The 27,256-nt window shown below is 42.8% G+C and overlaps 1 protein-coding gene and 1 long non-coding RNA gene across 2 annotated transcripts in view; one reads left to right on the plus strand and one right to left on the minus strand.

The window, feature by feature from the left end:
* The window catches only part of LOC143835751 (uncharacterized), a 226,262-nt gene that overhangs the window by 19,803 nt on the left and 179,203 nt on the right, over positions 1 to 27,256 (plus strand). The gene's annotated exons all lie outside the window — the stretch shown is intronic.
* TSPAN1 (tetraspanin 1) lies at positions 285 to 21,639 on the minus strand. The gene is made up of 8 exons (XM_077333891.1): positions 21,506 to 21,639; positions 20,831 to 20,895; positions 13,762 to 13,968; positions 13,219 to 13,293; positions 9,453 to 9,551; positions 6,084 to 6,218; positions 3,884 to 3,967; positions 285 to 2,120 (listed from the first exon to the last, which is right to left on the minus strand). Exons 2-8 carry the CDS (start codon positions 20,885 to 20,887, stop codon positions 2,067 to 2,069), a joined length of 711 nt encoding a protein of 236 aa, XP_077190006.1. The 5' UTR covers positions 20,888 to 20,895; positions 21,506 to 21,639; the 3' UTR covers positions 285 to 2,066.

Here is a 27,256-nt window from a genome sequence, read left to right on the forward strand (position 1 = left end):
AGCTGTAGCTACCACCCCATAGTGACAGCCATTTGTGTAACCACCATGCAAAACTGTCTTTATAGAGTAAGCTCCAATTTTCACCAAGTCACTTACATACTCCCAATTCTGACCATTTTTCCAAGATGCAGTTGTTCTATCAAACACACACATACCTGTGCTGTGGGAAAGAAAACACTCATCATGAAATCAACTTTATCCCCCTGAATTACTATATTCCTATAGGTACTCTGAAGTTATAAGGATTGAAAACTATGCATCAAGGCATCAATATCCACAAGACATTGTTTAAAAGTAAATTTTATTGCAATAGTCAATGTGCAAACAGTGTATTTTAGTTAGATTATAAATTAAGTAGTATTTACAAAGAATAAAAAAATACATATCTAGAGAACTGACTTAATGTACAATTGATGAAGCTCTCTTCAGATATAGCCAGCTTATCCAGAAGTCCAGACAGACTTGGACCATTTCCACATGAGGAATCTGTCCCTAGACAGTCTTCAAATGTTGGCAGCTTTTATAACCCCCTCCACATGTTGTTGCCTGCATCCCGAGACTGTCAAGGAACTGGGTTGAGTTTTGGCCATGATTTGGCCATTAACTCGTGATTAAGAAACTCGCCCAAACTAGATTTACCACCTTTAATTGTGCGTCACATCAGTGAGCAACCAGTGGCAAGCCTGTATGGGGGGGGGGCACGATAGTCTCTGCAGCCTTGGCTTGCCCTTGCCCTTGCACCCGCCATCCCTTCTCAATTTCCTGCTCAGAGTTGTTTCTTTAAATGGTGCGGTCTGTGTTGCAGCGTGACCACAAACCTACATTGTCAAAGGTAAAGTGTCCATGGTCTTTTTATGATCAGGCAGGCAAAACACAGCCCCTTTTCTGTTTTCTGGAGGTGGGAAATGAGCTGGGAAAGGGGGGGAGTGATCAAGCAGTCTTCTTCCACTCATACAGGAGTCTGTATGGTTTTTAAGCCAACCATTTATACAAAATGATTTTTTGGACTCCAGGGATCATGTTCAGTGTCTCAGAAATCCACCCAGACAGAAATAAAGTCCAAAAAAACATGAATACCAAAAAAAGGAGGGAATGATATAGCGTTGTGGCATTTCTCCATAACAATGGGGAAGTGTTGATTTCTATTAAAAATGCATCTGTGTTGTGGCATTACCACATAGCAATGTGGAAGTGCCTTTAAAAAAATTGGGGGGTTGGGGGGGGGGAGAAGAAAGTTTCAGTCCACGAGATAACTGCTGTGCTGTTATTGGTGCCTTGCTGTGATTGACAAGCCAAGGAGTGGAAGAAGAAGTTGGTTTTGTTTTCCTTTGCAGCCTCGTCAGGAGGCAAAAAGCCATAACGAGGGCTGCAAACACTAGGTTTACCATCCCAAATTTGCAAGCTACTCGCATTTTACCCCCCCCATGTGGAAATGATCTTGGATTTGTTGTAATTAACATCCTGGGGGAGGGGGAGGAAGGAGGAAGAGAGAGAAAGGCAAGGTCAGTTCCCCCCACGCATTGCCGTGCAGAGAACATGTGTTTCCATATTCTAGCCATGGAGTCCCAATCCCAACTGCTGGCTGTTTTTTGTTTTAGCAGTCTGTCTTAAGCTGGCATTTATACCCAGAAGTGCAATTGACTACCATTTATACCATCCGTGGGTTTGAATCCTATCTGCATAGGAATTGGAATTCTTTTAAAACCATTGGCAGCATTCTGAAACATTCATTCTCCCAGGAACAGAGAGATATTTCATACAAGTCTCAGGGTGCCAGGTATCTAACTCACCCAAAAGGCAACTTCTGGAAGGGAGAAACACTGTCTTCCTTTTAGTCTTCGGTCTCCTTATCTCTGAATTTTAAAACAAGAGCTCTTCGCATCGCAAACATTTCATATCAAACCACTTTTCATTCAGGTACATACTATAGATTCCAGTTCGGCAAAGTCAAATAAATTAATCATATGAGATGCCTTGGGCTCAAGAAATGTTTGATTGTTATAGACACAGTTTAGAAAAGGTTGGTAGGTGTTTCCGGTCTCTTGCTGGTGGTACTCCTATCCTGCTCACTTCTCATCTAGGTGACAGTATAGGTACATGGCTACAGCCATAGCTGCAATCTGGAAAGCAAAACAGGACAGAAAAACACTTTGCTAATACTTTTGTTCAAGTTTTGTTACCCTGATATAACTTTAGAACTGGAAGCAGATCATACATTCCTAGTAAATCTTATAGATGTTTTAAGGAGGGAAAACAAGATGGATAAAGCTTTCAGGACAGATAAGTCCTGCATACAGCTGAGCAAAGCTTGTACATTCGATGCATACCATGACAGGAAAGGTTCCCTGAGGTGACCAAAATCAGGTCTTTGTTATTACATACCACTGCTAGAGATGGGCACAAACTGGTTCACAAAGTAAAGTTAATCACAAATTTTAGCCAGTTCATGATTTTTGAACTGATGAGCCACCATGAACTTTCATGAATACTGATTCCATTCATGGTGGTTCATGAAAGAAGGGGTTTAAATGGCTCTGAGCTATTTAAACTCCTGCTTTCTGCTCTTCGCAAAAACAACAATGGGGCAGTGGGAGCCGCTCAGTTGCTTGTGCTTTTTGTTCCTTGTAAAAAGCTGCAAGCAGCAGAAAGTAGAGGGTTAAATGGCTGGAAATCATTTAAACCCCTATTTTCTGCTGGCCTTCAGACATTCGGTCCCCAGATTTCAGCTGGCCATGGCTTTTCCCAGCAACTAGAAAACATAAGTGTCGCAGAGTGGCAAGGCAGCAGACATGCTGTCTGAAAGCTCTGCCCATGAGGCTGGGAGTTCAATCCCAGCAGCCGGCTCAAGGTTGATTCAGCCTTCCATCCTTCCAAGGTTGGTAAAATGAGTACCCAGCTTGCTGGGAGGTAAACGGTAATGACTGGGGAAGGCACTGGCAAACCACCTCGTATTGAGTCTGCCATGAAAATGCTGGAGGGCGTCACCCCAAGGGTCAGACATGACCCAGTGCTTGAACAGGGGATACCTTTACCTTTACCTTTTAGAAAATATGGAGTGAAATACTTTCAAACCATTTCCTCCCCTCCTTTTTGAGCATCACCAAAAGCCACAGCAAGCAGAAAGCTAGGAACTAAATGGTTCAGAGCCATTTAAGTCCCTACTTTCTGCTTTCCACTGTTTTTCTCAGGGCTTAGACTTTAAATGGCTCACAAACCCATATAAATCAATTCAGTTCACAAACCAACTTCCCAGTTCATATGGGTCTATGGTTCAGTTCATGGTTCGGCCACAAACCACATACTGAACTGCCTGAATTACTATGCCTACTTTAACCAGGCACAGGTAATTTTTTGCTCAGTGAAGTTCAAGTCAGCTGCCATTTCTCACTCCCCAGGATGCTTCTAAAGAATAGCTAATAATGACTTTTCCAGAGCTCAATAGGCCAGTGGCGTACAGCCAAGGAATGGTATTGAGATCATCAAGAGTATAATAATTAAGCTTGTAATATTTTTTTCAAAAATACTTATGGAGTTAGCATGTGAAGGTTATGAAACTCATCATCATATGGTTGCCAACAGGGCTCGTGGGAAAGTGCCCTGTCCCTTTAATAGAAATGCCATGTGTAGAAATGGGCAGCTGAACCTTTTCATGTTGTGGAGGTAAGTAACATCCCCTGGTAAATAATACCCCAGTAAAGGCTGCAGTGCTTTTCCCTCCTCCAGGCTTATTGTCAACCCTATATAATCCTCCCCAGTAGAAGCCACATGGGCTTCAATAAAGGGAGGAGCATCTTTTCCACAGATGTGCCCAGGCACCCATGAAATATAGCAGCGTAGCTTAGTGCTCCAAGGGAGACTGCAAGGAAAGGCTCAGTCAACATACCTCCAGCACACAGATCCCAGCGGCTACTCCTCCCACTGCACCAGCATTTGAACGTATTTCAGTCAGCAACTGAGGAAAGCAGCCCTAAGTTTTTTAAAAAAGAAAGAAACAAAGCTATTTCTACTAAAGTACAAGTCATAGTCTGACATGAGAGATACAATAGAGATAGGCAATAATTGAATTTCAGCGGTCATCCAGCTGGCATAAGCACTGAAGAAGAAGAGTTGGCTCTTATATGCCACTTTTCTTTACCTGAAGCAGGCTCAAAGTGGCTTACAGTCATCTTCCCTTTACTCTCCCCACAACAGACACCCTGTGAGGTGGGTGAGGCTGAGAGAGCCCTGATATCACTGCTTGGTCAGAACAGCTTTATCAGTGCCATGGTGAGCCCAAGGTCACCCAGCTGCATGTGGGGGAGTGCAGAATTGAACCCGGCATGCCAGATTAGAAGTCCACACTCCTGACCACTGCACCAAACTGGCCCTCATTTATAATGCTTCCAAACTCTAGGTAGTGGTGAGTGTGTGAGGAAACAATGGCTTGGATCCACCGGATGATTTCTGCATGTATTATGATCCTCACATGAGCATGAAAATAACCTCATGCTATCCCCTTGCACCATGTTGAACATATTTTATCCCAAACTGCTTTTCTGCAAGATGTTGTACAAGCAATTTCTGAGCACCATAAAGTATATGGAAACGGAACTGTAACTAAGTCTGTTTAGATGTCTGCTTATGCATTGCTTGATCCAAACCCATGCTTTAGCATTCTACTGAGCAAACTTTAAAGCCTCCCTCATGCTTCAGTGGCTTTTTCAGAAGCTGGATGAAGAGCTTCAAGTTCAGCTGAGTGGAATGGTGGGATGCATGTCACTGCCTGCAGCTTCAGGAGCTTCTGGGTGGAGTCACTCCAGAAGCAGCCATGGTGGCTCAGGCAATTAGCTATAAGTGAGATTAGTGGTGTTAGGCAAGGAGTCTGTGGCCGGCCGTGCAGGCATTGAACAGTCAGAGACAGGAGCAGAGCTGCCACCTGCCCAACAGCCAGGGTTGCCAACTCCGGGTTGGGAAGTGCCTGGATCACAGGAGCCATGGCCATGCTACTCAGTACTCTAATCCTTCCATATTATCATGTTCTCTTTTACTTACTCCCAGATTCATCAACTGGGAAAGCAACTATCCATTAATTTTTAATCTTGACATTTTTATTTCCTTCACAATGTTTCTTTCACCCAGAGGTGAACCCAAACAAAAGATGACTTTATAATTCATGTGAAGCCAGTATATCTGGTAAACAACTTTATCATGCTGTATACTAAGCCATGACTGACTTTCTCCTTATATAGGTGGGCCTGGTAATTTCCATTTCATTTTCCGATGAAGCGTGCTTTGCACACAAAAGCTTACAACATGAATAAATATTTGTTGGTCTTAAAGGTGCCATTGGACTCAAAATTGTCTCCCTCCATCTTATAGAACTCTGGTTGAACTAGTTCCCCAGAAATTCTACCCATAAATCTGACAGAAATTTATTTAAAATGTTTATATGCCATCCCCTGACCAAATCAATACCCAAGGTCACAATAGTAAAACAAAGCAGTATTTTTTTAAATCACAAAACATACTCATTAAAACAATAAAATATACTAAACCCATCATTTTAGAAACACATATTCCCTTGTGACCCAACATGGAACCCTAATTTCACTACTAAGTTATTATCCGAATGAAAGTCACTAAACACTATCTATGAAATACCCCCCAGTTGTAAGATTTAACTTGCTCAAAAAAAACATATTCAGCTTTATGCTCCTAGGAAAGAACAATGTTGCTCATGGCTAACAAAAACAAAAAACAAAATCAGAGTCCAGTGGCACCTTGAAGACCAACAAAGATTTATTCAGGGCATGAGCTTTCAAGCACAAGCACTCTTCCTCAGACTATGAACTACCCCGAGGACTAGTCTGACGAAGAGTGCATGCACTCGCAAGCTCAGATCTTGAATAAATCTTTGTTGTTCTTAAAGGTGCTACCTATTTGAATCTAAAACAAAAAACAAAAACATGTTCACCTATTTTAGAAGCACCATTACATTACCTGGTGAGAAACCACCAGTACACAGGCTGGGTGTTTCGAGATCCCTGCTTCCCCCCCTCCACACACACACACACAATGAAAGGAATAGCCATTTATTTTCTTACTTCTATATTGGACACGTTAGCTGGTGATGTAGTGCAGTCCTTATCTTTGCAGCAGAATAGTGGATATTCCTTATACTTATTGAAGTAGAAGGAGTCATCAAAATCTGTGTAGTTCATCAAGCCACAGCATCCCAGCTGAAGAGTACAAAATGAATATTACTATATTCCTGTTTCCCTTCACAAGTATGGCTTTCATAAGACAGCAGAATCACTCAACAACTTAGATAACCACCATCATCTTACTGGGATTAAGGCCTTTCTCAGACTCGCACTTTACCCTTGAATGACAGCCTTTCAAGCAAATACATCTTGCCATCTGACTTACTGTAAACTGCCCCTAGCTGGCTATGCCAGGAGAGGCAGTGAATACATCATATAAATAAACAATAATAAAAAATCTCTCCTTGGCAGTGAGGGATGCCAATAAATACTCACCACCCTAATTGCTCAGGATGCTACTGGTCCCCTTTTAGTCTAAGGGGACCAGATTGTCCCACTTTTGGAGCGACATCTGAGGGTATCTGGCAAATTGTACTTATGTTGAAATTAAATATATATATATTACAATACTATTTTTGCATTCTATGCATTCTATGAAACTTTTTGTTGCTCCATATAGACCAAATTTTTAATCAAGAACCCCCCTGGTCAATGGTGTCCCGCTTTACCAATGTTGAAATCTGGTCACCTTATTTTAGCCTCATCTCCAGTATCAGAGAAAATAGAAGGCACACGTGTCCACCTAGTCATGAACACCACAGTAAGAAACTAGTAAGAAACTAAATGAACCAGTAAGAAACTAAAGGCAATCCTGACAGCCTCTGCACAACAGATTAGGCTGTGGTCACCATTTGTTTGCGTGTGTATTCCCGCCTGCCCCCCTCCACTTATGCTCGGAATCAGACCTGGTCTAGGGAGATCTCTGGCTTGGCCCAATTTAGCCCTTCAGTTGCCCCACAGCCAGGGAATGCGGAGAAACCAGGTGTATGTCAGGGCTGGGCCATGTGGACATGGGAAAAACTGGACAGTCCACAGTCATCCTTTCCCCACCCTTGCACCCTCTCCCCCACCCCCAAACATCCTGTCATCCACCCTTCCCACCTTCCCTGGCTTTTTTTTTTTATGGCCGACTGCACAATTCCAATAGAACAAAATAGCAAAACAAACAAACAAAACAAACAAACAAAAACAAACAACCCTCTCCAGCCACCAGGTTTGGCCGACACCATTCCTTCTTTCTCTTTTTTCTTTAGGATTCTATTTTATGCTTGTTTGTACTGAGTACAGGGACAGCCTGTGTGCCTTTTCAACCACTCCTTTCAGAACAGCATCTTTATTGTACTTTAGTACAGCTTTTGCCTTCTGTTCCGGGGGGGGGGGGGTATTGAGAATGGGGACAGATATGTGCTCAAGCAATTACTCCTTTCACAAGAACATTTTTATTAAAGTTTAATGTGGTTTTTGCCCACAGTTATGGGCAGGAGGTGTCTCTACAACCTACATATCTTGTACATGATCGGGGGTGAGATGATATTGTAACACAGTAACAGCTTTGGAGGTTTGGAGTTTGAGATCATCAATAATTGTGGCCATCACATGCTCCTCATGAGGAGAGACTTGTTACCATGTTGGTGGCAGGGAAACGAAACTGCCAACATCAGCAGTGCCCTCCAGTCACTGTGGCCAGCTGGAGTGATACACCAATCGCAAAACTAGATCTGTGTAGAGAGAGTATAGCAACCCCAGAAGCCAAAAACATGCTGGGTTGGTGGTGTGACTATTTTATGTTTGGGGTTTAAGGTGTGTAGTTCTCAGCCAAAGAGAGAGAACAGTAAAGGCTTCTACCTCAACCACTTCAGTAGGAGAGTCCACTTCAAAAATGAGCAGGCCCTCTTGGAAGAACCATGAGATCCGAGCCCTGCTAGCCCACTGGAGAGGGTCCAGGAGATGCTATGCCTCCCCCAGGAGAGGACACGGACACTACAATTTGCTCTTCTGCCCTTTTTTCAACAGGAAACTCATTGTCTTGCTCTTCTCATAGCAAGCCTGTATGCACAATGGCACTCTTTTAAATATTTAAATCAATAATTAGACACTCAAACTCTGGGCCATTCCACACCGGGATCCATGTAGCAAATTGTTTGCTGAACGAAAAATCGCCATTTTAAATAGTGGAATTCGGCGTAACGCATACCTGCCTTTGTAGTGGAATCCAGTTGTGTTTCTATCGTTTCCCACAGGGTTCCGGTCTCTGCAAAAATCGCTAGCCAGGAAGCGCTATTGCTAAGCTGTGTCCCACCCCTGGCTGTCAAGCAGCCAATGGGCGGCCGTTATCATGCTCCCAAACAGCCCCTTTCCCTTTAAGGAAGGTTTTTTTTTTTTAAACACACCCATTGCAACGAATATGCATTGAGACCCATCCAGCTAGCAGGTGGTGTTTGAGCTGCTGTTTCATCGTTGCCACGCTCCCCCCGAGTGAAAAAAAAAATCCCCCCCCTCACGGGCGCGATTTTCGGCCAAAAACAGTGTGAAAAATAAAGTGAAAATAAACCAGCAAACGGGCCTCTGTGATGCTTGTGCCTGGTGACTTTAAACAGAGGGGCTGCAGCCAGGGAAGCCTCGCTGGGTAAACGAAGGCTTGCTGGTGCGTTGATCTCCGCTCGCTCGGAGAAAAAAAATGGCGATCGCTTCGCCGGAAGATCAAAGGGGAGAACCAGGGGGAGGGACTTTGCAGAAACCGCAACAATGGTAACGCACAGAACTTTCCCGCTAGTGTTGCAGATTGGTTGCAGGAGTGTAGCGCTTTCCGGAGGGTGAATCCACTTTTTGGGATTTCCCTGAAAACGCTACAACGAAGTGCTTTTTGCAGATCGGTTTCAGGAGTGTTGCAGATTGTCAACGACTTTGTGCATAATGGCAAAACTGTAGCGATTTCAATTAGTAACTATTGTGCTATTTTGGATGAATGCGGAACGGTCCTCTGTTCTTTCTTCCATGTGGGTGAAACCCACTTTTTTTTATAACCTGCGCTGATTGCTTCTAAGCTGATTGCTTATGCCAGGGATAGTCAAACTGTGGCCCTCCAGATGTCCATGGATTACAATTCCCATGAGCCCCTGCCATTGACATCTGGAGGGCTGCAGTTTGGCTACCCCTGGCTTATGCCCTTGTCCAGTTTGCCAACTAGGACCAGCACAGATCACAGTAAAAAACAAAGCTATGATGAAGCCAAGCAACAAGGTAGCCAACCTTGGCTACCGTAAAAGCAACCAAAATAGTATCTGATTTTCTACAGAAAGTCAAGCAAGTATCAGCCGGTAGTCATCATCATTCTTCATAATTGCAAACTGTTCTGCAGGAAAAACTTACTTTACTCATTGTTTTATTCCAAATGGCTGTAACTTGGTCATTAGCTCCATAGTCCTTTTGTAATGCCTTGGTTACTGTCGCTTCCAATATTGTCTCTGCCTGTAAGGAAATAAAGATGTAATCATGCCCAAACATTATTTGGGAAGAGCTAAAGATTCAATCCCACACTACTTTTGCTTTCATAGGACACAACAAACTGCTGCCCCAACCCTTCTCACTGGCACACAACAGAAAATAAGAACTGGATATTTGCAACAAAAAAAAATCTATTTGCTCAATATTTATAGGTACTAGTTGTCTGAGGACATTTTTCATTTGATCCATCTAACTAAATGCACACTGCAAAAAAGCTAAACAAACCATTCAATTGGAGCCATTTGTTTAGGACTATGCTGTGGCCTCATTTGGAATACAGTGTACAGTTCTGATCACCATATATCAAGAAGGCCATTGTAGAGATTGAAAAGTATAAAAGAGGGCAACAAAGATGATTAAGCGGATGGAACACTTCCCCTATGAAGAAAGGCTGGAGAATTATTTTCAGTTTAGAGAAGAGACAACTAAGGCCAGAGGGAGGTATGATAAAGGTTTATAAGATTGTGTATGGGGTGGAGAGAGGTAATAAAGATAATTTTTCTCCCTCTCTCCAAATACTAGGACTGAAAGTAAGGTGACCAGATTGTCCCATTTTTGGAGAAACACCTGGGGGCACCTGGCAAATTGTACTTATGTTTCAATTAAAAAAATATATATTAGAATACTATTTTTGCGTTCTAGGCGTTCTATGAAACTTTTTGTTGCTCCATATAGACCAAATTTTTAATCAAGCCCCCCCCCCCCAGTCAATGGTGTCCCACTTTGCCAATGTTAAAATCTGGTCACCTTAACTGAAAGGCATCTAATGAAGGCAATTGGCAGTAGGTTCAGGACATTCAAAAGGAAGAACTTATTTACACAGAGAGTGGTTAAAAGGTGAGATTTGCTGCCAAATGATAGCCGCAGACAGATAAAACTTTAAAAGGAGATTAGATAGTTCATGGAGGATCGGTCTATCAGTAGCTATTACCATGGTGACTAAAGCGAACTTCTACATTCAGTCAGCTTCTGAATCCTCGTACCCAGAGGCAACAACCGGGGTAAGCCTCAATCTCTATTCATTCATTCAATTTATTCACCGCCACTCTCGGGCCAGCTCTTTAACCCTGTTGTTGGATCTCCAAAGGAACAAGTGGGCCAGTTTGTGAGACCGGATATTGGACTAGACGGACCACTAGTCTGGTCCAGCAGGGCCCTTGTCATGAGGCCAGCAGCACTAGCCTAATCTGCTTGGGAAAGTTCTATTGAATCTCATGTGACTTTGGAAGAAACCTTTGTGTGTCTGTGAAACACTACCGCATACATGAGGTCTCTTCTTTCTATAACTATGAAACGGAGCCTAACTCCTGTTGCTTAGAAGTGTTAGCCATTTGTGGTGTGTGGAAAGTGGAAGTTTTCTTTGTGGTAAGCTGTGGGTTTGTTACATTGAAGCAGCAATAGCTTTGTAGTACCCTTTAAACATTTTCTTTGAGCCTTCCTTGTCACGGTGTGTTTCACCTCCTGCTTTTTCTGGCAACTGCCACATCATGGTTCATCTGCATCTTCGTCAAAGCAGTTAACCATTAACAAACAAGGCAATGTTGATTCCTTGAGTTCCTTGATGAACTCATATAAAGGTACAATCAAATTTGGCTCTTTTAGACCATTTACGCACTGGAGGTTTCATGCCAGGCTGCAGGCTGGCGTTTTAGTCATGGCAGGTTGCCCCACCTCTGCCTGCACTCACATGGGGGAGCATTTGGCCCAGTGCACTTCATCCACCCCCAATTTGTGCTCCTGCATGGGAGCTGGAGCAGTGAAGTTCCCAGTGCATAAACGGTCTTAGTAAGGACTTTATGCTACCAAGTTTTCTAGTGGATGGCTATCTTTCCCCCTTTTCAGTGGATAGTCTGTTTCCTTTACCGGGAAACATAACAGCTGGAAGGTGGCCAAGAAAAGATGAAGTGAAATTGAGCACACTGGATCTTAGGTTTATCTAGAGAGTCAGCATGGTGTAAGTATTAAGAGCAGCAGCTTCTAATCTGGCGAGCTAGATATGATTCCCCGCTGCCAGCTGGGTGGCCTTAGGCTACTCACAGTCCTGTTAGAGCTCTCTCAGCCCTACCTACCTCACAGGGTGCCTACTGTGGGCAGAGGAAGGGAAGGCAGTTGTAAGCTACTCTGTGACTTCTCTAGGTTGTCAATCAATCTTTATTGGCATAGTCCAGTTGTTAAAATTAAATATTAACAAATGCAGCCCTAATATTATGAACAGGTCTGAAGGTAGTGATTGCTCAATTTTTTTAATTGATTGCTCAAAATAAGTTACTGCTTAATCACCTTCAGGCATTAAAAAGTAGGGTACAAAACCCAACTCTTCCTCTTGTAGTCAGAGTAAGTGCCGAATGCTGGAAGCAACATGAGACAGACAGGGGTTTGCTCTTACACTCCCCTTTTTGATGTGAAAAATTAGATAGAGCACAGTTTACTTTTATAATGATAAGACACACAATCAGACCATCATGGATGCTCCTACAAGTTTTTTCCTAAAAAAAGCTTTTTCCTAAAAAAATTAAGAAAAGCTTTTCACTACCAAAGGAGTCCCAAAGCAGTTTACAAACACCTTTCCCTTCCTCTCCCTACAACAGACACCCGGTGGGTTAGGTGGGACTGAGAGAGCTGTAAGAGAATAGCTCTGGAAGAACAGTTCTAAGAGGTCTGCAGTTGGCCTAAGGTCATCTAGCTGGCTTCATGTGGATGAGTGGAGAATCAAACCCACTTCTTCAGATTAGAGTTTATTGCTCATAACCACTACACCACACTGGTCCATAGATCCTCTCTTAAAGACTTGGATACCTTTTCTTCTTCACATGCAACTAAAAATGTTTATGTATGTTAAGGGATAAAATCCAATAATTATCATGCACATTCCTTTGCTGCACATGCCTTATTTAGGAGTTCTGCTTTACAAACCCCATCGAGATATAGCCTCCCTTCTGAGAAGTTCTGAACCCATTTTGTACACTAAGCTATGATTACTTTAATTTTTTCCCATTAACTCATGTCAAATTCCTATGTGAAGTATACAAAACCAATTGTGATAATTTGCCATATTTTCATATCAAATATCAGAAGGCTTTCATGCTGCAAACCTCAACCCTGCTGAAAACAACCTCTTGGACCCCTCTTAACTTGTCAAAGAAGAAAATTCTTGCAAAGAGACCAAACTTTTATTTAAAATATTTCTTAGCCTCCTTTCCAGAACTCAAGGCAGCTTACAATATAAATATTATTTTAAAAACACAATTAAAATAACTATTATAAAATTTTATTAAAAGTCAACAACTGATATCTTCCAGTTGACTGTCAATAAAAACAATATCAGTCAAATGCAGTCCTAAATAAAACTGTCTTTAGCTGCCTCTTGAAGCTTGGGTGCATCTCAATAAGGACATTGTTCCATAACTGGAACTTTATCTGTGCTTGCTGGGTTTTTTAAATGTAAACATTGCTCCTAAGATTGGACATTTTCACATTGGAAGTCTACTCCCTGAAAGAGGAGAACTGGGTAGATATCCCTGATTCATGATATCCAAGGCAACCAGCCACCCAGTGCACCCAAGGCTGAAGATAGTAGGCTACTCTCCTGTCCCTTAAGTCTTCTTGCCCAACATTTATCCCTTCTACTTACAACAGATGTGTAGACCAGAGCCACCACTGCAGCAGCAACTTCAATTATGAAGATGATCAGGATAATGGAGAAGAACTAGGAAGAGAGAAAAGAGTCAGACTTTGTACTGGTTATCTGTGGATAGCACAACATTGGTACAATTGCAAATATCTTCTACAGCTCTTTGTAGCTATAACTAGTCCCTAGACCAAATCTTATTTAGCTTGAACTCTGAACAAAAAGGGGCATGTTGACACCATATTCTAGTAGGGATTTCCCAGTAACTGAGGGCTCTTACATGGTGGGAAATGATTTAGCTTAAGTCTTTTTAGAGGAAGGTGATTCAAAGTGCACACCCCCGTACCACTACCATGTGCAGAAGAGTCAGGATTAAGAAATTATATCATGTGGTCAATTGGCTGCATTGTCCAGAGACCCTTCTGCCTTAACAGACTAGCCTCATGAAGAAGACAGCCTCTCACTGGGCCTTAACCACCCTTTCTATAGAGCTCTCCGACACGGGTAGGCATGCAGCAGACTAGAGGCCACAGCTTAGAGTCTTACCGTGATCAAAAGGCACTTGCTCTCTTTCTGAGCACCACAGCATCCTAGGAAGCCCAGCGCAAACAGGACGGCTCCAATGGCAATGAGGAGGTAGCCCACATTCACAAATTGCAAAACGTTGGAAGACAGTGGGCCAAACAGGTTGATGAAAGAGGCACTGTCAACGGTGACCCAGATGCCAATGCCCAGGAGTGCTCCCCCACCAAGCTAAGAGAGAAAATAAAGTTATTTAAAAGATGAGACAGGAATAGGGATGCCAGACCCCCAGTGGTGCAGATAGCCAGTGGGAAGGTATTACCCACCTCCCCCAAATAGTAGGGATGCATGCTGAGCCAGATCATAACACTCAGGGAACATGTGGAACTGGATCATTTTGCCCAGCATGTCAGGATGCTTCTCTACCTAAGCAACTGAGGCAGATTCCTCCTGAGGTGCTGTGGGAAAGAAGGCATAGCTGAAGTCCCTCAGTGCTTTCTTGATATGTGTAACCCCCAGCAGGACCAGAAGGTACTTGTTTCTGGTCAAGTACTAGCCTTTAAGTGGGACCAAAGAAAAGACTGATGCCTTGGAGGATAAACTCTATGGCATTCTACCTCACTGAGGTCCCTGATTTCTCCAGAGTCCACCTCCAAATCTCCTGGAGTTACCCAGCCTGGAGTTGGCAACCTTACATCTTCTCTAGGGAACCTGGCAATCCTAAGCACAATCCTTCTCTCTCACATACTTTCATTATATGAGAAAATAGATTTTTCCTTATAGCTTTGCAAGGGAAGGGACAAGAGAATCCACTCCACCCCCTGAGTGAAAGCTGAGAATTCAGGAAATCTGAAGCATACTGGCATATCAACATAAGGCTATTCAATTATGGATTTCCTTTAAAAAAACAAAAAAAACAAAGGAGCCCTGATGGCAGGCAGAGGAAATGGCTGCTGTGGGAGAAAGGGTTGCTGTGTCAGCAGGTCCCAGAAAAATCTGGACTTCTCTGCCTGTGCATCAGCCATCCTAACTTTGCTGTGATCTTTCCCAAAATTTCAGAGCATAACAACTTTGAGAAAAATCAGAGAAAAGTTGAGGAAACCCCAGAAGGTATGCAGTATGCTTACTTGGAACAGCTAACTAGGTATCTTAACACACTAGAATAAAATATCTCGGAACACTCATCCTTATATGAAATATTTATCAAGCCACTGGAAACTGGAAGCAAGCAACGTGGACCATTCCAGACTAGGGTATGGTCAGTGCCTAGCACTGGGACAGCAATTCACACTTAGACTGTTTATGCACTGGAGGTTTCATGCTGGGCTGCAGGCTGGAGTTTTAGAAGTGGCAGGTTGCCCCTCCTCTTCCTGCACCCACATGGGAGAGCATTTGGCCCCGTGTGCCTCATCTGCCCACGATTTGTGTTCCTGCACGGGAGCTGGGGCAGTGAAGTTCCCAATGCATAAACGGTCTTAGTGAAGATGGGGCAGGCCAATCAAAGCCATATGACTGGGTTGCCTGATACTGTCTCTTAGTGGGAGAATCATAGAGTTGGAAGGGGCCATCTAGGCCATCTAGTCCAACCTCCTGCTTAATGCAGGATCAGACTGAAGCATCCAGGATACGAATCTGTCCAGCCGCTCCTTGAGGACTGCCAGTGAGGGGAGCTCACCACCTCCTTAGGAAGCTGATTCCAATGTTGAACTACTGACTGGGGGAAAATTTTTTCCTGATATTTAGCCAATATCGTTTAGTTTAGAGCAGGGGTAGTCAACCTGTGGTCCTCCAGATGTTCATAGACTACAATTCCCAGGAGCTCCTGCCAGCATTTGCTGGCAGGGGCTCATGGGAATTGTAGTCCATGAACATCTGGAGGACCACAGGTTGACTACCCCTGGTTTAGAGCCATTACTTCAGGTCCTACCTTCTGCTGCCAATAGAAACTACTCCCTGCCCTCCTCTGACAACCTTTCAAATACTTAAAAGACAGAAGATACACAGGAAACTCAGGCTCAAGCCACTTCTTACTCTTCTCATTCTTGGGCAAAATTTCTTACTGCTATCACTCTTGGGTAACACTTGGGCAAAACCTCCTTTTTCATGCAGTTCTTAAAGATGGAAGCCTTCTCTGCTTTTGTATCAAGTATCAGTAGTGAGCACCCTCCTTAAATTTCTAAACATTAGTCTTGTTTCAACGCTGCACTTTCAAATTCCCTGAATACTTGCACATTCTCTTGTTACATAGAGGAGGTTTCACAAGAGACTATTCACAGCTTCACCCTTCTAATTAAATTCAGCTATGCTCTTGGCACTGTGCAGAAATATCCCCAACAGGTTCAAAACCATTGTCCTTGACCAAAGGTGCCAGTTTTGTTTGCTTTCAAACAAAAGGGCAAGGCAGACCCTGCTCCAGCAGATGTTTACACAGGCACAAGGCAGGGAAATGTTCTTAGGGTGAGGCAAAGGAGAAATTAAGCCAATTTCAGAGCCACCATTTCCTTATAGTCAAAGTGTAACAGCAAGCTTATCAGCTAGCATCTAAGATCTATCAAGATACAGCAAGCATAACAGCTTGAACTAGCAATGAGAGATTGATTCAAGGCTGAGGACTTCATCAACAATTGTTGATTTCAGAAGACAAAGGCACACAATCACACTCTTCTCATGTCTTAACAACATAAGATAGCAACAGGTTAACTTATCACCCAGGAAAAGGAACTTGTGGGACTTCAGAGGGCAAGAGTTTACCGTCTAAACATATATGGGCACAACCATTATCATCTTACAGAAAGAGAAACAGAGAATATTTCCTACCACTGCCTCAATGGCAGAAGAACTTGTTTTTAAAATGCCATTAGGCCAGTGGTATGATATCATTCCTGCGGGAAACCTGGAAGAGATGTCCAACTCTGTCAGAATTGATGGATGCTTTGGGATGCCTTTGGTTTAATACCTGATAATCATGCTGAAAGCGCTTTGCTTCAAGTTCATATTGCTTTAGGATGCTTTGGGCTGATCCTGCGTTGAGCAGGGGGTTGGACTAGATGGCCTGTATGACCCCTTCCAACTCTATGATTCTATGATTCTACGAAACGGCGCTACCATACAGTTATGATGATTCATTGAAAGGCCTGACATCATGAAGAGTATAAGAAGTCTAATTCATTGCAACATTTCCATGTCCAAACCTGAAGGTCTTTTCCAGGAATTCATAGGGCACAGACCAAGCAGAAACAAATGTAGGCAGTTTCCTCAAGCAACACTTCACAGAGCTGGTTGATGTGCCTGATCATGGCTGCCACTATACAGCCAGATGAATCTGAAAGTGATGGGAGCTCAGCCACTAGGAATAACGACACCAGACTGTGAAATTCCTGGAGATTTGATAGTGGGACTTGAGGTGGGCAACGAGTGGAGAGAGGAGGGAAGTCAGAAGGGTGAGAAGCCACACAGCTCACCCTTCAAAGCTGCCATTTTCTCTGGGAGAACTAATCATTGTAGCCTGGAGATAAGATCTAATTCCAAAAGAATGCAGAGCCCTTCTAAAGATCAGCAACCCTATTAAACACAGATACTGCCTTTTATGCCTTGGTAGTAACACTGCCAGACCCCCTGGTGGAGGCTGGGGTCCTCCATCACCTGGTCCTTTTCAAGTCATTTCCAATTTGACCTGGAAGTGAAGTCATTACATGAGCATGATGTACTTGTTTGGGCAGAAACTCTATGTCAGAAGCCAAATTTACCATAGAGTTTTTGCCCAAATACCAGAACATCTCCCCAATGTCACTGTGCAATTACATCACTTCCAGTTTATGTCAGAAGTTATGGAGACACATCACCACTACATTAGCTGGACCTCTCTCCCACTCTTTGTAAATCCCCTTCATCCCCACCAATTGAAAGGAAGTACCTGGCACTCCTACTTGGGGGTCTGTGAGGTAAGACTATCATAAGTTGCTTTCCAGCCATCACTACCACCTGTCCCTTCTCTCCCAAAGGCCCACATAGCAATCAAGACTTGGAAACAGGCTAGGGTTGCCAACCTCCAGACAACAGTTCCTGTAGAGAAAATGGCTGCTTTGGAGAGCAGACCCTACAGCATTACACCATGCTGAGGTCCCTTCCAGAGCTGGCAGCCCTAAACCAGTCATCACTGCCACAAATGTTAACCACAAATGGGAACTCTAAAGATAGTTTTAGGCATGGAAAGACTGGACACAGAAGTACTTGCCAAGTTGCCATGACCTTGTTGAGCTAATCCATAGCCAGGATGTAAGAACAGTTGGCCACAGTAGTTATAGAGAGCAAGCACTGGCAAGCTGTAGCCAAATGGCTGCAGCTTAAATAAGGAAAGTTATTAGCAGAAGAAGACTGTTGAACTTCTGTCACACACTCCCAGCCTACCTTGTGTGTACAGTATACAGAAAAACAAACCAGAGTGGAGAAAAAACCTGACTTTTCCCAGTGCACTCCCATGTCTAGCATGGAGCCTAAAGACAAAAACCAGCTGGTTGGCACCTATGACACAGGTATGAGTTATATGCCCAGCTGGAAACTGACCAAGCAATGATATACATCTAGATCTGGAAGGATATCAGGTGGCTCATATGGCTTTTTCACTCTGCTCTTCAGATGGGCAGAATCATGTTGGCATGAAGCAGACTTTGACCTCTTAGGGCTCACAAAGTCAGGTTGTGGGTGTACTTCAGGAATAAATATGACTACATTTTCTGCCTGCTCTCAGTACTAATACGAAAGAAATCAGTTCAGTTTAACAAACCCACATGAACTTTTCCCCCTTCACACAGTTTCAGAATCTTGGTGCCTCTCCCTTTTGCAAACCAAGCCCACCTTTTGAACAATGCTATGTAGGGGCCAGGTTTCCTTAAGTCTTTTTCAAAATGTAGTTTTGACAGATAAAAAGGATATTAAAATTCACCACCACTCAGGCTAATCTGAGCCTTCGGGGAGGGCGGTATATAAATCTAAATAAATAAAATAAATAAAATAAATAAATAATAAAATAATTTAAGGATGGCCTTTGGTTTAATGCCTGATAACCATGCTGAAAGTGCTTTGCTTCAAGTTCATATGCTTCACACGACCCCCCCTCTCCCCATCTGACTTCTGTGTTATGGCAAGTATAGTTTGCCCTATTTATCCCACACAACAAATTATTAGTTTACAGTTATACAACACATACATCCCTTAAACTGTAAATCAGTTAACAGATAATTAATTTTACTGTGATGTCAAATCAGGAAACAAGGGAAATGATCCCCCAAGAGGTGAAAGTACTGCATGAGCCTGACTCCCAACAGCCATAAAATCTCAAACAATCTCTTCCAAGCAATATTCTGCCAAGAATATTGGTTTCTGGTTATTCCCAGATTCATCCTTTGTCACTTCCTTTTTAACCAGTCGGCATTGTAAGATCCCACTCAACCTCAACTCAAAGCCCTCCTGCACTGCCTGGCAAGCATAAAGGCAGGGCTTGTTATCAAATGAAAGAGTTTTCCATTTGAAGTTTGGGAGGAATAGTAAACTCCTGGGCTTTCCTTTAATCAGTGTTTGATTACATTCCCCCTTCCCAAGAGATATGAGGAAGAAGATATTACATGTGGTCCCACTTCCTGAAACAGCCATTATTAGTTTGACTCCATTTCCTACAGCAGCTTTTATGGGATGGTTCTCACATCTCTCTGCCAGATTCCAAAGGTGCTTACAAGCTCACAAGATTGGGGATCCCAGACTACAAGAATTATATTTTCTAAATGTGGAAAATAGTATTGCAGAATCTTGAAGATGGTACATCCACTTTTCATCTTCCTCATTTTGTTATTTTCCAATGTGAATGCATTCAGGTGCTATTTGTATTTGTAGGTAGCCTATAAGCTGTATTCTCTGTACACTGACAACAGTTTCCTGGACCTTGTAATGACCTCAGTGCCCTGGGCATTGTACCTCAGCAGTGCTACAGGACACAGCAGTTCTTGACTTTTTCAGGATTAGACCATACCAAAGGTATAAGTTTGTATGCAAGAGAACCTTGAGAATGTTGCTACAGAGGTATCATTGGGACCAATAAAGCACAAATACAACATCAACTCCAAGCTCATAGAAACTGTAGCACCCACTCAGCCTGTCCAGATACTGGCAAGGGATAGGTGCATACAATTTAATGAGTACCTTGGCTTGTGTCATGATTATAGTTAAGTTACCTATTGCAGGTTTCTAGGCTTGGCTTTACATGATGAAACACCTGTCCATCAGGCTTAATAAATACAATAGGAGCTTTTGGTACTTATCCCCATGGGTGTGTCAACTGAAAGCAACCAGAGTCAACAATAAAGCTTGTTATTATCCATCCAGTCCTAGTATAAAGTGACTGCTCTCTACCATCCACTAAATAAGTCAGTCTGTTAGCCAGCAAAGCAAAGCAATAACTAGCTTGGTCGAACAGATCTCTGCTTCACATAATATGCACCGTATAATCATCTGCTGTACAAGACTACAAGAAGCATGCAGTCCCACAAAAGCATCAGAAGAGGCCATAAACTAATCTGATTAGGCTTTTGGAATATTTACTTTGAGACGAAGATTATTCACATGCTTTGTTCATGATAAGCACATTCACAGACTATAAATCCAATATAAACCCTTTATAGTACTCTGGTACTGCTGGAATTCATAAGTACTCGATGGAACAAAGGACAATATTATGTGATCAGAATTAAATATAACACCTTACATATGGCACAAGTAAAAATTAGGTTGATCAATTATACATCTGGTTAAGGCGCTCTCAACGAAGCCTAATATTTCTTGTCTAAATCTGTCCAACCTATTCCCTGTCAATCTGGAAGGCATCATGCAGCACAATCTGGATCATATTCAAAAAGGGTGTTTACACTTGCAGCCTGAACTGTATTTTGTCTCAGTAGATCTACTGACACAGGGCTTTAGGTTAGCAGCCCCTTGGAGCTTTCATTAAGTAACAACTGACAGGGTTAAGATTCAGCTAACCAGTCCTTCATTAGAACACCAAGTATATCATCACTCATTGCCAGAGAAAGAAAAGAGTACTTACAGCTATGGCCAGGTTAAACAAAATCATCATGACCTTCAAGAAACTGAAGCAACTCATCTTGGTATCTAAAGAAAAAAGTTAACAGTGATCTAGGCAGATAGCTGTAGGGAGATAAAACCAACGAACCTTCCAGAATTTGAACATAAACTAAAATTAATGACCTGATCCTAAAAAGTTTATGCAGAAATCCCACTATGTTGTGTTTGCAAAACTTACTTCTTGGTAAGAATACTATAGACCACAGCCTTAGAAAAAAAATCATGATCAGTTTTTGGATGCTGTATTTGTTTTTGAGAAAAAACAAGCCCTAAAAGCAGAGGAGAAACATCATCCAAGAAGAGCCAGGGACCCCATTACACGTTAGCTACATTTCCTCTCATATTCTAAACCACATGTTTTAAAAACATATTTAAGGCAACACACTGATACAGGCTATAGTATAGAACATTAGCAACATTTTATTATGAGTTTCATAACCTCAGTATTTGTTGCTAATTTAGGGAGTGAGAGAGATCGTCCTCAAGTAAACTTTTTTAAAGCTCAGAGCTCCCTGCCACAACCAACAAAGGCAAATTAAAAACCACTACAACCCAAACCTACACCAAATCTCTTTTTTCAGTTTAGGAAATTCTCATTCTATCCCCCCTCCCTTCCCCAATTCCACATAGAACTTACCTTTAAGGGAAACTCCAATAGTAACTTGAAATACTCCTACTATTGTTCCTCTAGACAGGACAACCAGTTTCTTAAGCAAACCTATGCTTGTTGCTTCACCCTATCAAATAGATCCCACTTTCAGGCCAATCAAATCTCAAAGCACAGGCCACACCTCACCAACTTCTATTTTAAAAAAACAATATAGGACTAAGAGGTTAGTTTCCTTTATTCTTTACTGCTCTCTAGTGGCTACAGGTTTCTTCATTCACAGCAAGAGAGTAAAACAGTTATGCTAGACCAGGACTTCACCAGTTGTGACCTACCCAGCCAAAGGTTAGCTTGTCATTTATTTACTGTGACCATTCTTGTGCTTGATAGCAACACCCTCTAATACAGTGGTTCTCAACCTGGGGGTGAAATAACCCTTTCACAGGGGTCGCAGCAGGGCAAGCAGTTTGGCCGGGGGGGGGGTGCTGTCTGAAGCAGCAGAAAAGAGCGAGATCGGTATGGTGGAACAAGAGGCAGAACTGAACTGAGAAACCCCAGGAAAAAAAAACAATGTATATACAATCATGAACAATGGAAAATTTGAGTCCAATGGCACCTTTAAAGCCAACCAAGATTTATTCAAGGTGTGAGCTTTCAGGTGCAAGTACACTCCCTCAGGCAATGGAATAAAAATCATAAAAGTACAGATACAAGGAGAGAGTAAATTAGAATAATAACATCTGTTCTTTACCCCCATCCCATTGTTTCTGAAAAGACGGTTCAGATCTATTCTAAATGTGACTACTACTTACACCAGGCCACTGGGAGGCACCCTGACATCATATAAAAAGTCTTCATTGCCTAAATCTGGCAAGAAATAAAATTCATGCCTTGGGGCTCTTACAAGACAGCATGTTATATCTTCTGAATTACTTAGAAAGAATTCATAGCACACACCCACACAAGGAACTTCTGGGTTAATTTGAAGCTCAGTATGTCACCCAGTTACTAAGCATTAGAAAAGAGCAAGAATTCAGTAGCACCTTAAAGACTAAGAAAATATGTGGATCCCACCCTACTTTTTACTTTTCAATAATCCAGCCCCCTGGGTTAACATTGCCTAGGGTCATCTGTATAGGCCCAAGGCTGGACGAGCAGGGCTGCTTTTTAGGAGGGTTAAGGAACTTATTATGCCACCATCTATTTGTATTGTTTAAGGGGTTTATGGGTTTTGTATTATAATTGTATTGGTTTTATACTCTGTAAGCTACAAGATGGCTATTATTTAAAGGAGCAAACAGCACTTTCCTATGCTACTAACTTCCATTCACAGATTCTACTCCTTCTAGCCTAACTCATTGGATACGGGGGTTTACACAGCCACCTTTGGAATTCTTTGGACAGTGGGCACAACCACAAAAATCGCTACCACAGGAGGCAGAGCCACAAAACCACAAAGTGTCTGGAAGTGGGATTATTTCCTTCAGAAATATTGTCTTCCATAAACACAGTTTACAGTTGGAATGAAGACACTTGTGGTATGGTAGCTGCTACTTTTGAAACAATGTTTTTAAAATCTTCAGTCATACCTCCAGTAGCCAGTCAGAATCTCTGCTGTGGAAAAGGCCCACTGGTTCCCACACACTTTCCAAAAACCCCTGGCCAAAGCCAGGAAATCGACTGGTGAGTGTAACCGGTGCCCATGGGTGCCATGTTGGGTTGTCCTGGAACAGAATACACTCCCCTTCCTTTCCTAGGCTCCATCCAGCAGCACCTTAAAGACTCACAAGGTTTTCAGGATGTGAGCTGTTGAAAGTCAAAGCTCCCTTTGTCAGATATGAGATGTGGAGGGATGCTGCCCTCCTTAAGCAGCTTGATAGACTATCTGGACAACAGGGCCTTGTAATTATGAGTGACTTCAATTTCCCTGATGTGTGCTGCGAAATAAACTCTGTGAAGCATTCTGAATTAGGCAACTTTCTGATCTGCCTGGCTGACAATTTCATTGATCACATGGTGGAAAAATCTACGAGATACTCAGCCAGACTCAACTTAATAGGCAAAAGCTAGTGGATGGGCTGAAGGAGGTGAGAACCCTGGGAGGCATGACCATGTCCTCTTAGAATGTCTTATAAGATAGCAGACCAAGGAAGTTCATAGTCAGACGTCTCTGTTAGACTTTCATAGGGCAGACTTTAATAAACTCAGAGACATGATGAGAGTCATCCCTTGGACTAGAATGCTGGAAGAGAAAGGAGCAAGTGATGAGCAAGTGATGATAAACAAGAAAGGAGCAAGTGATAATAAACAAGAGCTATTGCATGCTCAAGCAATGACTATTCCAGCAAGATGGAAACATGGTAAGAGATCCAAGAAGCCAGTTTGGATAAACAGAGGAGCTAAGGAAGAAAAAGGGAATGATCAAGAAATGGAGGGAAGGACAGACCTCTAAATAAGAGTATCTGCAGGTTATTAGGCCATCAAGGAAACCAAAGCTGAGAGTGAGCTGAGACTGGCCAGGGAACCCCGCTATAACAAGAAAAGCTTTTTCAGATATGTGAGGAGCAAACAAGGCAATAAGTTTGCTGTTGGGTGAAGATGGAGAAACTCTGATAGAGGACAGAGAGAAAGCAGAAAGGCTCAGTACCTATTTTGCCTCTGTGTTTTCCCAGAAGAATATGGACACACCTAGGGCTGGTAGTAGGCAAGGTATAGTATCTGGCAGAGAGGTTGTTGAGAGGCACCTGGCTGCACTGGATGAGTTCAAATCCCCTGGGCCAGATATGCACCCAAGAATGCACAAAAAACTTCCTGGACCTCTTGGAGGACTGAAGAGGTGCCAGAAGACTGGAGGAGGATGAATTATCCCAATCTTCAAAAAAAAGGAGGAGAGATGACCCAGGAAACGACAGGCCAGTGAGTCTGACCTCAATTGGAGGGAAGATAAGGGAGCTGATTTTAAAGGAGATGATCTACAATCATCTGGAGAACAATTTGTTGATCTGAAGAAGTCAGCATGGATTGGACTCCAACAGATCCTGCCAGACCAACCTGGTTTCCTTCTTTGACCAAGTGATGAGCTTATTAGATTGTGGAAACTCAGTAGATTTCAGTAGGGCTTTTGCCTAAGGAACAAGCAGGGAGAGCCAATAAAGTAACAGGCTATGAGAAGCCATCATCATTTGCTGCTATGCTTGTAAAGCCATGTTTGATTCCCTGCTGTTCTGAGTAAGCAGTAATATCAAAGCTCTCTCAGCCTCACCCACCTCACAGGGTGTCTGTTGTGGGGAGAAGAAAGGGAAGGTGACTGTAAGCCACTTTGACTTCTTCTGTTAGAGAAAAGCGGCATATAAGAACCAACTCCTCCTTCTCCATTGAGCATTGTACACAGGGTGACTGTTTCTTTGCTGAGGCAAAGCACTAAGCTTTTAGCACCTCAGGAGCTCCAGTTCCCTCACTTACTACACTTGAAGCTCCGGATATCTCAATAACCACCAGAGGAATGTCTCACAACCATAACACAGCAGAAGGCTCCAGAGATGAAAGAATTACACAAGTGGACTTGTTTGTTGTTGTTGTTAGGTGCGAAGTCATGTCCGACCCATCGCGACCCCATGGACAATGATCCTCCAGGCCTTCCTGTCCTCGTGGACTTATTAAGTGGACTTAATTAGGTTATTAGGTTAATAAGTGGACTTATTAACCTACAAATCTCCTATAGGGTAGCATGTCCAAACAAAAATCTGAGCCAGCTTGAGGAACATGCCAGCCTTTCTCTGGCGAAAGCACAGCACAATAGGCATTGGCAGGATCCAGGTGCAGTTGCTCATTCGGGATCTAATCTTTGTTCATTTACCATAATGAAGCCAGCTCATACACCTTCTTGAACAGCTCCTAGCTCAGTAGGTTCTGGCTGCCTAGGTCCTATATTGCTTCTTTGCAAGCTTTCCTGAATCTATGGACAGCCTCTGATCATCAGGTATATTACTCACTGACTTCCCTAAATTGTAGGTTTTATTTTTATTTCAAGTCCACTAGAACTCATCACCCTTCTCTCAGAACAAAGTGAATTCCCATAACTTGGCAGTGATAGTTGTTCCCCATAGATTACAAGGGACTAACTATGCATTTCCAGTGAGCCATTTAATAGAGGGTCTGCATGTTTATAACATACCACAGTCTGTTGGTTGAGAATTACAAAGACTACTACAAGCATGAAGAAACTAATCCCACTAGTTCAGTTTTTTCTTGAAGAGGGGAATCATCACAAGACTCTGTGAAAACGCCTCACTGTCATTAAATTTACTAATATTTTGAGAATCAGAAATGTTCAGGTTGCCCCTCCCCCATCATTAACTGGATTGGAACAGATAAGACAGATAAATAATTTGTCCTTTTGCATGCAATCAACAATACAATACAATTTTGTTCCGGAAAAAGAACTGCTGCTCTCTATCAAAAGCGACTCCAGACAGAATCAGTCAGTGTTTTGAAAACACAGCCTTTTGTATTCCCACTCGTTGAGAATGTTGCCATTTTTCTGATGAGAATTCAAGCAAAGGAAAATGAACTGAGCTAAAATGTTAATTAGAACAATTCAGAGAAAGGGGGAAATTCAAGCACCCTTTGACCTGCTCCAGAAAGACCAGAATCCATTGTTCTTTGGGATAACTGACTTTCAGCGTTGTAGGATTATCCAACTGGCTATTCGGGTAGCTCTAAATGGAAGGAAATGGGGGTAAACAAGAATCTCTCAGATTCCTTGTCACTGTAAGATCAGTGCATGTTCCAGATTTTAGAGGGAAGTGTCTCAGATGTATGAGATTGACAGGAAGCTTTCTTGAAAGGCTCCATCACAGCTTTAAAACCATTTTAATTTCCTTTCAAATGGAATTGCGAGTAGGTTTTATCACACCATGCTCAAAATCTGCTACAACCATGAGAGACCAGAATGGTTTCATTGGTACTATCTGACTTGTGGTCCTCTATGGCCCATTATGCATGGAGTGGAAGGTCCACATTCGGGGTGGAATGTCAGCGGCTAAAATCACCAATTATGCACGCTGCAGGCGGCAACCGGGTACAGAGTCAACGTATGCTGCAGAAAAAGCTGCATTAGCGAGATGCAGAAGAAAGTGGAGCTTCCCGGGACCAGGGCGCAACCAGAAGCGGCTCTGGAGTAGCCATGTGCATAATCAGATACTCTGGGTTTTGCCGCCGTTGCGTTCCATCCCGTGCGTAAGTGGTTTGCTTCACTTCTTCCTCCTCCGCGTTCTCCATACCGCCGTTTCAGCGGCCATGCATAATAGGCCTATGTGAGTATCTCCAGTTAGACTGACCTTCTTGGGACATTAACTGAGGAAGAGGTCACACCTGCACTATTTCTCCTGAGAAAATAAATTAGAGAGAGGTCTCTTGGCCATGGTCTCAGTCACAACGTTAGTGGTTCTCACATTTCCACTATCATGTTGGCTGGCCATAGTTCAGAGAGTAGCAGCTGCCTATGATCCCTTATCCAGCAATTACCAGGTAATTGTTATATAGTTTGCTGTTGCCGTGTGATTAAACCCAGTTAAAAGCATTCCCCAGCAATCTTCAACGAATGGAAGTTCATGAGTGATTCTTGTACCCTCTGGTGAAGATGCTTCTCAATTACTTGTGCTGTGCATTAAGTTGCTCCTGTAACTAGAAGGCTGTATTTATTATATCCATGTAGGAATACTGAGAAACTGCTGTAGCTACTCAGGAGAGCTTTAACTAGTACACTGGTTGTTTGCAATA

The sequence above is a fragment of the Paroedura picta genome, chromosome 4, assembly GCF_049243985.1.
Source record: "Paroedura picta isolate Pp20150507F chromosome 4, Ppicta_v3.0, whole genome shotgun sequence".
Classification (NCBI taxonomy): Eukaryota; Metazoa; Chordata; class Lepidosauria; order Squamata; family Gekkonidae; genus Paroedura; species Paroedura picta.

Coding starts and splice junctions, on each gene's coding strand:
- TSPAN1 (XM_077333891.1), bottom strand. CDS start 20,887: ATGAGTTGCTTCAGTTTCTTGAAGGTCATGATGATTTTGTTTAACCTG. Junction 9,552..13,218: donor CTCTGGTCTACACATCTGTT/GTAAGTAGAAGG, acceptor ATTTCCTTACAG/GCAGAGACAATATTGGAAGC. Junction 2,121..3,883: donor CTGGGATCTGTGTGCTGGAG/GTATGTTGACTG, acceptor TTTGCTTTCCAG/ATTGCAGCTATGGCTGTAGC.